The 13,994-nt window shown below is 38.6% G+C and overlaps 1 protein-coding gene across 2 annotated transcripts in view; it reads right to left on the reverse strand.

Moving 5' to 3' along the window:
- MCAM (melanoma cell adhesion molecule) overlaps positions 1-13,500 on the reverse strand; it is a 54,947-nt gene extending 41,447 nt beyond the window's left edge. For both annotated transcript variants that reach the window (XM_072427346.1, XM_072427345.1), the window contains exon 1: positions 13,403-13,500. In XM_072427346.1, coding sequence (XP_072283447.1) covers positions 13,403-13,448 — 46 coding nt within the window. In that variant the 5' untranslated portion in view covers positions 13,449-13,500. The remainder of the gene's footprint in view (positions 1-13,402) is intronic.
- Between the last annotated feature and the right edge of the window lie 494 nt (positions 13,501-13,994).

Below are 13,994 nucleotides of genomic sequence, written 5' to 3' on the forward strand. Positions count from 1 at the left end.
TCTGGAGGAACCCTGGTGTTCCACGGAACCCTGGTTAAGAAACACGGGGTTAAGTGCTTGAGACTCACATTAGAGGGTAAGTAAGGGAATAAAATCAGAAGAGTTAAATGTTATTAATCTAGGTGTTAGGTTATGTATTAGGGGTTTAAATGGGTTCCTGTAGGGGTTAAGTTTTAGGTGGGGGAATAATGGGAGGCGGGAGGTAATTGTAAGTGTTGGGATACAGGAATTCAAATGTTAAGGGCTCACCGTAGAAGTCAATTGTTAAGGGCTTGTTTTAGGAGAAGTGTTAAGTTGTTATGGGTAAAAGTCAAAGTTGTTGGGAAATGGGAATAGGGGGGACTTAATTAATTATAGGGCATATATTGGTAGTTTATATGCATGTTAGTTCTCAATGCTGGGATCCTTTGGATGACAATTACTATCACAAGATTTCAGTCACTGAGAACAAATGTATAGTAAATATATACAACAAATGTGAAGGATGGGGCTCATTACTTCAATTCCTATAAAGGAATTTTAAGATAATTTACAAGCACCGGACTGCCCCCTTTATACCAGCTCTCAAAAAGTTTGAGGATGCATTTAGTCTTGTCTTTTACAGAACGGTTAGAATCCTAACAGGACTTGCCAGACAGATACAAACAACCCCCAAAAGAGATGTATGAATGTATTCATTAGGGGATGGAAAGAATGAGCTAGTTTAGCACAGTGAGGAAGGCAAGGCAGCATGAGAATAGCACTGTGTGTGTGAATAATATGGCCCTCAGATGTCAGCAACGATAACCCAGATAACAAGGTGGTAGGAGTGGTATATTTTTACTTATCACATAACTGGGTTAATGGTGGCTTTTCCTTTGTCTGGTGCTGAGTCATTTGTGTTTTTGATAATATAGAAAATGAAATGAGTTGGGAAATGGGAAATGAGTTACTATAATTACCATGGCCAGATCACATTGTGGCAGGGCTTAATAATTTGGGTCCAGTTCTTTACAACTGAGATTTCCGTTCTTACCTATTATAAAATACTTTTAATTATATTTTAATATACTATATTCTACATTATTATAGAATATTATTATACTATTCTACTATATTATGTAGATTAACTTTACCAGTAGATACAACAGTTACACAAAGCTTTATAATCATTTTATACTAAACACTATAACATATTGTAATCAGTAGTAATTCTGCTGGAAGACACTGACTGTGCCAGGGCAAGAAGTTCCTAGACAGTAATCACTTCCACTCTTATGCGGAGCTGGCAGCAGAGCGTGTCAGTATTATTTACCTTCCTCAAGCCGTACCTGCTTATACCTTTATCTTCCATCTTCCTAAGCCTCCTGTATCCCAACTGTTTACCACCCCTGGCTTCATTATTATGTGATGCCAGGCACAGAAACTAAAGAGGGGGAAGATGAATCGGAAGGACCTTATTTCCCAAAGACATAGGGCGAGTTGCAGGCAAAAATGGGGGAGTTAAATATTCTTACCAGCACGTTCAGCTGCCCAGTCTTGCAAGGGAGGGGAACACTTATAATGAATTCTGACCCATGTCCATGATCAAACAACCAAACAATGCCACTGATTAGAGCCCCTGTCAAGTGTTTATCATTCTCATCTGTTCAGTTTCGAAATGTCCTTGATTTTTTTGCAAACCAGGAAATTTCTCCAAAATGCAGGGAATTCCCTCCTGGATGTGTTCAAGCGATTTTTTCTTACTTCCTTCATTAGTGTCCACAGAAAAATTATGGTTTTCCCATCAGTCCCAGTGATAATAGTCACCAGGAAAGAGGGAGAAGGTGACTGCACAGACTGCAATGAAAATCTGACAGTGATTTCAACACTTACCTATCCATGCTAAAAATTGAGAAAAGGTTTGGGTGGCAATATGGTGACCGTTATGGGTCAGGTATTCAGAGGTTTCTTAAAGCTCCAGTATGTACAGCATTTCTGTTATGAGGAGACTGCAGAGCTGGAATCTGAATGATTATAAATAGTTCAACTGCCAGGAAGAAATAAGAAGCAGTGTCTGGGCTAGTCCTGGTTAATTCATAAGGGGTTCTGCAATATATCAATGTGTAGAAGGTAATAGAATGTGAAACAGAGCCATGTTCAACAAATCTCTAAATAGGTTGCTAAACTGATTATCTGTAATTAACAGAAATTTAAGGGAACACTGCTCAGCACAGGACGTGTATGGTAAAAGGTCAGAAATATAAATACAAGAGTTGCAAAAAAGCAAAAATATATGAGCAAGGAATTCTCTATAGTTGTATACTGAAGTTCTTTATTGCCCCTGCACCTGCAGCATTTTCAGTAAAGTATTGGACTAGAACACACAGAATGTGCATTGTGGTGTGCTATGTTGGCAGCTGATGTATGTTTGTGTTGGGTGTTATTCTAAATGTATGTGTGGTAATGCAACAAGAGGTTTTTATGTGTGTTTTAATGCACATTAACGCATTGCACAAATACTTTTCCCACCCCACCTTTTATGGATACCCCAGACTGGAGTCAGTGATTTCTGGTGCCCATACGCATCTGTTTACAATAGGCTAAGCCCTTTTTGTTGATGGAAATTCATATTTTAAGGACATTTTTTGCATTATTATTCCAGTGTGACCTTATTTTCAACTATTCTACAAATAGAGATTTAGCAGCTACAAGGAACTCTCACTTACCCAGTAAAATTACTCTATCTTTAGATATACCATTGAGCGGGAAGAGTTAGGAGCCTTATCAGCAAATTGCAACGCAGAAAGCCAGATTTGCACTTGGTTGTCTTCGAATGGCATCATCGCAACCAAAAGCAACTTGCCCCTTTTGGGAACCATTGATGCAATCTGCTGCAGCCACATGCAAAAAATGGTTTCCATCGTCAACTATCTATTTGATTGTGGTTGAGCCCACAGTAAAACATTAAAGCTCATAATGTGTCAAAAAATAGCCCTAAGGGCGGCTTCAGACAGGTGGTAAGGTTGAAGTACAGTTACCATTTCCTCACACCTGTGAGCCATGCCTTCGGATGAGAATCTACATGTAGCCACTCAGGAATAAATGGGCGCAGTAATAAAATGTTCAGAAACTAATTCACTAAAACCAGTGCAGCAGTTAGGGCAATCGAGTGGCTGGCAAGGTGCCAACTACAGGAAGTCACCCAGGAACCACCACTTGTCTGAACGTAGCCCTAAGGCTAACTTGTAACCTCGCCACCAGTGTAGAAATTGTAACCTTGCCACCAGTCTGAACACGGCCTAAAGCAAAACTAACATGTAGAACTGCAAAGCTGCAAGCAGATCCCACATATTTACCAGAAACTATGGATGCCCCACATCACACAATATACATAGCAGAGCATCCACAACAATAAAGAGGAACTAAACTCAAAACCCCCAAAATACAAAAAATACACATACCTTCAATCCTGCAGGGCAGTTCGATCTATTTGAAGGGCTCTTCCATTGGGTCCCCCGTCATCCGTCTTTGGGCCGACGCTCAAGGTGTCGCCATCTTCGCCTCTTAGCCCAGATTCTGCCTACGTCACCCGACCCAGGAGCGAGATCCGGTGGCATAGGTTGGAAAGAACTTACCGATTTCACTGTGCATGCGTGGGATCGGCAATTTTTTCCCCTTTTTTATCACGAAAAGGCTCTTTCTGCGCATGCCTGAGATGCTCGGGCATGCGCAGAAGGAGCTCCCAAGAGCCTCCTGGGATGCATGACGCCTAGGCAATCGATAATTAGGGGGCGGTGCTTATAAAAACAAACAAACAACAGAATTTTTACTTTACATTAAAAGATTATCTACTCTTTTATGTAAAGTAAAAATTCTGAGTTTAGGCACGCTTTAACACACTGAGATAATCATTTGCATCAAGCTGATCTAAGTCTTACATTGCCTTTCATGAGGTTTGTACACAAATACAATTACACAACAATCACCTGCAGGAGCTGATGATGTTTAGTAGGATTGGATGACTCACTGGACTATGTGCTTATTTTCCTTTTATCAACACAACAGTCCACAGACCACAAAATGCACTTCTAGTCTTCTGAAATATTGTTATCTCTTGATTTACTCAAGATCAATAGTGGGGAAATATTATATAGAAATATGACCATTTCTAATGTGAAGACAACCACTAGTACATTAAAACTGCCAAGGTGACTGGATTGTACTGAGATCTCTAACTTGGGTCACCTACTTAAACTAATGTCACCCTGTAGCCTTAAAGCTGAACTCCAGGAAAACAACTAAATAAATAGCTTTGAGATTTATATAAGTCTTCCACAAATCCTGTTATTGTACTGCTTATGTTCAGTAACAAATACAGATCTAGGAAGCAGCAAACTATGTAGCTCATGTTTTGTCTTTCTCCAATCAGAATGAACTTTGGATTTCATGACAACAAGCTAAATTAAAGCTCCAGCTAAAACAAATCATAGGAATACAGTACAAAGTTACCACCTCCAGAAACACCAACAAACACCAATGTCTCTATTGCTGTGCATTGATAGAACAAACTCCATACATTAATAGTGGCAAGCAGTATGGATTACCATATTTCCAGAGCTTCTCTCCTTGGCCAATCACAGATCATCCTGTATTTTGTGAATAGCCAATGATTGGCCAAGGAGAGAAAGGGAAGTACAAATCACAGCAGTGCATCACCGAATGAGTCCTACGGCACTGATATTCCGAGGGTCATAAGTACACCAAAGATGTACCCAAGGCTGGACTGGTGATTTGGGGCCCACCAGAGGAAGTGAGATGAAGGGCCCATCAAAATAAAAAGCTTTCCAGACACCATGGCATATTTTTGGAAGGCAGCTAACCAGTGGGCTGGGTGGCTGTCTTGTGAACCATATATGGCACAAAAAAAATGGGGGGAATGTCATCGGGCCCATCTGTATTGAGCCAGTCCAACCATGGCTGCATCTTTCACTGTCACAGGTACACACTGCTGTTTACACTGTTGTATTTTTATACATTTTTATTGGTTTTTCAAAGGGTTTATTAAAACATATTTGGGGGAAAATTTGAGATAGTCACATAACAATAGGGAGTTAAATTTATATAAATTCACGCATCATACAAAATCCAGATTATAACAACAGGGACTTTTTTGTTTTAAACAAAAATAAATAAAGTTTCCAACTAAATATTGCATCACATAAGTATTCCATTATTATGACAAACAATGGTTTTTGTAAATGCAGAAAAATACCTTTTACATTATTTCCTGTTATAAGTTTTAATGTTAACTTCAGATGCATTGGTCCCTACAACTTCTATGTATTAAATAAATGTTGTTACAAGTTTCAACAAGTTTGAACATTTTTTTCAGTGACTATATAACCTGAGTTAAGATATTGAGCCGAAATCAAGGGGGAAAAATAGGGGGAGAGGGAATATTAGGTTCCTCATGCATTATCTAGGCTGAGAGATAAGAGATCCAAGGATCCCATGTGTTATGAAAAGCTTCCATTTTATCTTTAAGTAGACAAGTCAGTTTGTTGTTTGTCATGATCCAGTTCAGTTTGTTTTTAGTGAAATCCAATGATATATTTAAAGCTATTATTATTTGTGCTGCTAGGAGGATATATGTATTCAACGGGCAATTGGTTTTGGAAGCTTCTCATCTAGTTGTGCAAATAAGGATATTTCTAACCATTTAAGTAAGTTGATTTTATGTGACTAAATAAATGAGGTTGTAGATTCTGATCCATAATCTTTTAACTTTTGGGCAACTCCACCAGGCATGTAACAAAGTACCCATCTGACCACATTTTCTATAGTACAAAGGTGAAAGGTCTTTGTGTAGCTTATGGTGTCTGATGGGTACTAGGTACCAACACACTAGAACTTTATAATTTGCTTCAATGAGAGAAGTATTGCAAGATATAGCCGAAGCCAAGCTCGCAATATTCTGCCATTTCTCAACCAACAATGACTCCCCCTGATCTGAGTCCTACTGACACATATAGAAGAGTTTTCTGTGAGGGTCAAATAAAGCTGAATATACAGCTAAAATTCTTCCTTTGGCTTCAGACAAGGCTGAGCATGACTTTTAAATAGCTGTACTTTGATAGGGGGGAGTTGCTCCTTTCAGTTTAGATTTTAGGAAGGATCGTATTAAGAAGGACAGCATAAACCTGAATGTTTCTGAAGGTGGGAGTGAGTATTTTTTCTGTAGTATGCTAGTGCTCATTATATTCCTTCCATCCAAGAGATCTCCAATGCCTTATATCCCTTTGTCTAGCCAACACCTAAACTGTAGTTTGTCACACCCAGGGGGGAATTCCAGGTTGTCCCATAGGTGTGTTAAAGGTGAATATGGAATGTAGATTACGATTTGTTTTTTGGCCATCCAGAGTGCCAATCAATAAGACCAAGCAGGACACATAATTGTAGGTCTTTTTGTTGGGTGGAATCCACACCTAGTGAGGTACATTGACCTAGTGCAGCAACTTGTCCTGCTCTATGGTATACCAATAAATTTGGGACTCCCAGGCCTCCTAATACTTTAGGAGTAAATATTGTGGTGGTAATTCTTCTGTGTTTAATATTCCATATAAAAGTAGGTAATTGATTTTGTAGGTTTCTCAATATATTTCTAGGGATTGCAATAGGCAGGGTTCAAAATAAGTATAGGAGTCTTGGTAGAATATTCATTTTGATCGCTGCGATCCTGCCAAACCATGAAGGTGGAGAAGTTGACCAATCATGTAAATCCTTGGTTATTTTAAGGAAAAGGGGTGGGTACTTAGCCTTGTATTCTAAATGTTCTTTAAGGATATTATACCTTTGTAACAAAAGGTTAACTTACGTTGTAATAAAGTCAAGAGGTATGTTAACCTCCCCAGCGGTAACCCCGAGTGTGACTGGGGGTAAGAAACAGATGCTAGAAGCGGTAACCCCGAGTCACACTCAGGGTAGCTAAAACAGCAAAGATCAATAGTAAATCCAAAATTACCTGATGCACCAGCGTCCTCCTCCATTGGCCGGCGTCTTCTGCATCCAATGAGTCATCGGGTAGTTCCCGGTGACTTTGGAGCGTGTGGCCGTTGCATTCGGGGCGTGGCAGGATTATCAAAATTATTTGTATTGGATTCAATACAAAATAACTGTATTGAATCCAATACAAAGTAGCCAGTATCGTCTGAGCGTTGGAGTGTTACAGTGTTACTGTGCCCTGCCTATCTGCCATTATATTTGAATACTGACCTCTGCCTGACCTTTTGACCACTTCTCTGCCTGACTGACCACTTCTCTGCCGCCTGCCTGACCTTTGCCAAGATTCTAATTATGTCTCTGCCTGCCGCCTGCCTGACCTCTGCCTGACATTTTGACCACTTCTCTGCCTGCCTCCTGCCTGACCTTTGATCACGTCTCTGCCTGCCGCCTTCCTGACCTCTGCCTAGATTCTGACTACTCTGCCAATTTTTTTGGCATACTCATGTCTGAATATTGTTTTGGCCTAATGAAATACCTACATTTCACCAACAGTGAACGAGGACGTGCGTGGTGTGTTGTGCTTAGGAAGATGACGTCAGGAAAAAAAATCAGAAAAGAAACCCGGTTCTACTATTGGATTGTGATGTTGGACTCTGTGCTGTCCTTTGTTTTAAAATATACCAGACCCGGGATGTTTATTAGTTTATGAGATAAATAATCAGATAAATGTCAGATTTTTGTGTTTTTTATTTAAAGTTTATTAATAAATTAAATTTTTCTATTTTGAGATGATTTTGTGGTTCAAACTTTATTATACTCAGATTCTTGTTTGGACATATTCTGGTGAGTTATGCCTAAGATTTACAGGCCTACAACGAAAAAAAAAAATTTCATGAAAAACAATGTCCTGCTTTTAGACATAAATCCAGACAGAAATGAACCACTCAGGAGGTTAGTTACATACAATGTTGTATCCCAAAACAAAAGAAAAACATTAAAATGAGAAAATTTACAAAAAACACAGAGAGCATGTCAAATATTAATGTTCTGTATGTCCATCAATAGATCTGATAGTTTGTTCTGATACAAATACCTACCATATAGATAGGGAGGCTTCTACAATATATAGAAAATCCACTTTCCAACCAACAATCATTTCCTGTCAGCCACTTTCATTAATCTTTACATTTGTCTTTTCCCCGTGTTACGATCATTTAACTAATGCATTTGTTGAATTAATCATGACAGTGTTGTCTGTTCTGTCTTTATGGTATATGTCATTATAGTAGTTCTGAAAACACTAATTACAATGAGGATTGTGTTCCTGGAAGAGTCAAAATACAATATGTAAGACAAAGTAGAAGCGGGCGGACGCCATCTGCACAATAATCCGCCCCTGGATGCTCATCTTTAAGCACTCGGCATCCAGGAGTGTTCATGAGAGGTTTTCGCAGGTGTTTGCAAATGGTTGCTGTATGCAGTTGGTGCAGTTGCTTTTATTCATGCAATGCATCATGGAATATCCGCTCTCCTGCTATTATTTTACAAGCCTTTGCATTTCAACCCCCAGCATGGTTCCAGTGATAACCAGGGCCTATGGGAAGTTAAAGACTGAATCACAATGATGAACTGTAGCCATTCAGTTGTGATCGTCCCTCTGAGCCTTGAATGTGTACAAGGCCCAATCAGTAGCCCAGAGTGCAGAATCCTTCTTTTTAGTCCAAGTTAAATCTTCCTAAAACTTACTGTATATTTTAGTTTTGTTCCTGCAGGCCTAACTTCTAATGTCTGCCACTTCTATGTCTGCCAGAGTACCCAGCTTTATTTAAAGGATACTTGAACCCAAGAACAAAAATGTAATCTACTGCAGCTTACCAACCCATGGATGTGATGACTTTATTAGGCTTCATATGTCAGATTTAGAACATTTTCAGCAAGTACAGAAAAACCTCAATGATCTTTCTAGAATAGCATTGTCCTCATCACTTCCTGTGAGATGAACTAAAAGTACAATGTTATCTTCCCTCCATAAACTACTAACCTACCCTCTACCAAGTAATGGAGGTGACCAATAGCAGACATGTCTGAAGTTTGTGGCTTCCTCCATAGATACAGTGAAGGAATGAGAGTATCCACGAGGGACAGGAAGCTTGGTATTTACACAATATAGGGAAAATGACTGAAAAAGAAGAAAACAAATGCAGCCACCACGTCTGAAAAGCCACAATATATTACATATGTGCATATTTTAGGCTTGGTTGAGTCTATAAAAATGGAGATTCATTATCAGCAGGACCTGAAATCAGGATAAATCTAAAATTTGGAGTTATCATCAGAACAGAAAGAGAGGGGAAATTTTGCAATGGTGACAATTGTCTAAGAAGCAATTTGCCCTACTTTGAAGAGATTTACTCGTTTCCTGTTGTATCTAATGATCAAAAGATTACAAAAATCTTCACAATGATACTAAAAAAAAGGTTTGGGTTTAGACTTTATTTAAAGAGGTCCTGTCACTACTGGAAGGAGAGATTATGAAGTGTGGACCTGTGCAGACTATTATATCTACTAGACATAAGCAATGCCCATGTTATTCTGACCTACAAGGCAATGCTGCTTCCTGCCTCCTGTGCATTACTATTGGTCAGTGAAGCTGACGGTGTCCTGTTGGGGTGATTTCTTTTCACTTCATGCCCTAAAGTGGGAAATGAGAATAAATCTCAACAAAGCAAGAAGAATGCCCCTTAAAGCAACTTGCCAATGTATGTGTATGGTAGTGCTCCACAACGTACAGTAATGCTCTACCATGTGGTGTGTTGTGTAGAGTTACTCAAAACAGTGTGTTCTTTGTTTGGTGTATTTTGGCACATTAAGTAGTCCATTCAAATAAATGTGCGGCATTTACAAAATGTACATTACCATGCAAAATTATGTAGCAATATGAAGCCAGCATGAAACGGGGCTTCCCTGGAAATGTTGTCTTCTTCTGTAACACCAATAAAGTTTAAGAAAGTGGTGGCAGACCACCCTTTGTACAAAAAGGAGTTTTACCCATTCCAACTGGTTTCAGTGATAACTAAGGTTTATGGGTAAGGACTGGATGACAAATGAATTTCCAATTATGTTTGTCTTGGTTGCAATGGTCACCAGAACATCTAGAGAATGTAAACCTACCTAGGAGGGACACAGACAATATTAATCTGAACACAACATGAGTTCCTATTCTCTCCACCACTATGAACCAAAAAAATGTTGTAAGGGTCTGAAGTGGCCACACACAACAATGAATATGGGGGTTATATGTTGGCACTTTATAAATACAATTTAATAATAATAATTTTTAGATACTAAAAGTCAAGTTTAGTGGCACAAGTGTGCGATGTCATCTATGTTCATATAGATTAAGTACACATTGTGTACAAAGATAAGGAGTAAGACAACAATATAGCCAGAGATTCATTGAAGGTAAATCGTTTTTTGTTAATTTTCAAAAAAACTGAGTTTTAAAGAGGAATAATATCTATGAGAACAGAAAATGACACAATTATTACAAATAATAGAAACATAGAATAGTGAATTTATTTGCATGGAATTCAGTACAGTTTGTTTGAGAATTTAATAACTTTCATTGATTGAATTGTACACCATTCCTTACACTGGCCAGCCTCCATTATACCCTGCACAATATTGTCCAGGAGTATAATCAGCTAAATACTCATTTGGGTATCTCCAAGTAGCACAGTAATAAGAGCCGCAAAGTGAGTATTCAATGAAATGACAGAACATATCCTTACATTACCAGGGCACAATGCCATGAGGCATGATACTACAATACATTGTAACACATGGTAGATGTTCATTATGTTGCAAAGTAAACCACATCTACAAGGCACTGCAGCACACCTGCCCGGAAGCACAATACAACACATATCCTCTGTTTATTGTGCTTAAGGATCTATTTTGTTGTGTGTAGAAGAATGACAACAACTAACTAACACAATGAACATGAATGCACATGCACACTGGGATGTGTGTGTACCCTTGAACCACTGTTCCCATAAATAAGTAGTTTTTGTTGGTAGGAAATTAGCCACTGCTGAGACATTCAGAAGATCTGATTGATATATCCACAGCAGTGATATAATAAAGCAAAAGCCTTCTTCTATTCCTCTGTATAGACATTTATAATAGAGGATTGTATTCACCCAAAGTGAATGCCATCATTGCTAAAATGGATGTATTTAAAAAAAATGTTAATTAAACCTACTCAGCGTTCAACCCTGCCTTTTTTTAAAGCTGGGTGGGAAGAAGCTGTAGGTAGGTGGAAACCCCTTTTATTATGACCCAACTCGTCAGTAACAGTTGGGTGGTTACTGAAAAGTGCTGGGTAGTGCAACTGGGTAAAAGGAGCTGGGGAGAACACTGAAACTTGTGTCCATGGCCATTTAGGTTATTTAGGTATCAAAACAGGTAGTTGCACTTATTCTAGGCTATCCTTAAAATTACATAAGGGGAGATCTCACAGATTTACAAATAAGTATAATTTACAAAATGCAGGCTTCGGTGTGGACCAACCTAGTGGCACATAGCAAAGATCATATATTCACAAATAGGACCCATAGTTTTACTTCTCTAAAGCAAGAAAAGTTCTAAACACACTTGTAATACATAACACTGAATATTAGATATTATTATCATTATTAATAATAATAAACAGGATTTACATAGTGCCAACATATTACGTAGCACTGTACAATAAATAGGATATGTGTGTGTTATTTTTTTAAAGCAGTGATATAACCATGGTATTTCCCCTTATTATCACAATACGGTCCATCTCACTAAACACAAAATTTCATTCATCACAAAAAGACATTGTTCTAGTTTATGGAAATTGTACAAGCTTGCAATGACTGCTTTGCTATTTCTCTGGTTTTACACCATGCAGAACAGAAGCCTCTATAAGTTGTCACTGTCCTATAAACTTTTTTTTTACAGTCTGTCACAACAGTAGGAGCGTTCAACAAATCAGAGCAATTCACTTATCTCTGGAATTCCAACTTTAATTTAGTCATTCAGTAAATTAAGTGTCCCATTAATAACTGCATTATATGGTGACCACAAGCACCTATTGTTTAGCGAAAAAGAAGTGAAGAGGGTAGGAAGACTGTCACTATTCAGGCCAAAGTGTTTGGAAACGATGACGACAGAAGGGGTGCAGGGTCAGCCTATGAATTGGATATGGGGGTTTCCTAATGTCAATCAGTAAATGCCAAGCCCTAAGCAGTCTGTGCTGTGTGTGAGCTGAGAAAGGGCATGCTGTACATTTTTAGGAACACCATCACTAGCAAGAGTATCAAATGCATTCCTGCATTGCAAAATCACACACACCATATACTGCAATATAGCAAATCACTGCAAATATATATGTATATATAGAGAGAGCTCTGACAGTCACACAGCCATAGATCTCACCAAGACAGCCTACAGTTAGCAATAACACAGATCCACATGTTTAAAACTTTGTCTGAAGACTTTCCAATTGTTTAGAATGAGCTCTTTGCAGACTTTACTTAATAAGGCAAATCGCCAGCTCTGCTTTTGTACCATTTGTTCCATGAAAGACATAAGAGCAGGCTGAACAAGCACAGAGACACATGTAAGCATTGCACACATTAGTTGTTTATGGAGTGTATCCAGAAACACAAACCAAGAATTCCTATTGGACAGATGGTGAGATTCTCCATGGTATATAGAGATCAGTCAGATCTGCAAAGGATCTTGCAATTGGATTCTACCAATCAAATGCTGTGTAAATCTGAATTTCCCTATCCTTTATTTTTCAGATAAAATTTATCTCAAGTTTTGCAATAAGCAAAATCATTTCAGAAAAATATTTGTGCCACAAAATAACCAAAATATAAACTTTCACTACAATCAGCCAATTTTGTGTATTTATGTTTGTTTTGTTAATGTCATTTTGTGTTTGTGTTTATTTGATCACTGTTTGCACTGAGCATTGCATATTTTTATTTCACTTTGTTTTCCATGAAATAGATGTCAAATATTGTTGCTAATAAGAAGATCCAGGATAAAGTAAACTTTTGTAAACCTCAGGAGCCATTTAAAGCTTATGGAACTCCTACAAAGCACCTTTAATTTATTTGCTTAGCCATTAATGCCAGTATAGAGAAATCTGATTTCTACCAAATGTTTCAAATAAATATAAAAAATATTTTTCCATCAGTTTTGCTTTTTTTAATTCTGCATCAGCAAAGAAATCCTTTCTGTGAAACATAACATCACATAAATAGGAGAAGAGCACATCAATAGATGTCTAAGCGGCCATGCCTTACTGGTGTATACAGCAGAGTTCACATTTCTCATTATTTGCAGAACAAGCAGAAGCAGCAAATACATAATGACAAGGAGCCCCCATTACCTGTGCAGCCCAGCAGGCACCCGGAGATCAGTAGCAGGAGATGCATGGTCCAGCCTCAGCACTCTGCAGTGGATGAACAACACTGACAGCACAGGCATAGTGACGTCACTGCAGGGGCGGGGGAGGGGGCGTGGTAGTCCCGGGAGCTCGGCTGCTGCTATTGGTCACTTTCCGACAGATGCGAGGGCTCCGTGTGCCTGGCGGAGGTGTGAATGAAGGCGGCGGGGACGCATGCTGATCTTACCGCGCACCGGGACCCATGTTAGGTATAACTGGGCATTGATAAACCACCTACCGGGCATTGGCATAGTATTGTATAATGGCAGCAAGATCAGCTCCATTTCTAAATGTTGCACAAGCCACCTAGGAGACTCACTCCTCTTCCTGCATTCTAATGTAATATGGTACAGGTAGTCCCTGGGTTGAATTTGTATGTAAGTTGGAAAAGGTACATTATTTTAATAAATGCAATGACGACAGATGTTTGTCTCAACATATTATTATAAATTATTTAATGTATAAAATCCTCACTGTAAGTTAATCACAAAAAAAATAAAAACTTTATGGAGCCTAGACATTCACTAACTATGAA

Source organism: Pyxicephalus adspersus, chromosome 11 (genome assembly GCF_032062135.1).
Source record: "Pyxicephalus adspersus chromosome 11, UCB_Pads_2.0, whole genome shotgun sequence".
Classification (NCBI taxonomy): domain Eukaryota; kingdom Metazoa; phylum Chordata; class Amphibia; order Anura; family Pyxicephalidae; genus Pyxicephalus; species Pyxicephalus adspersus.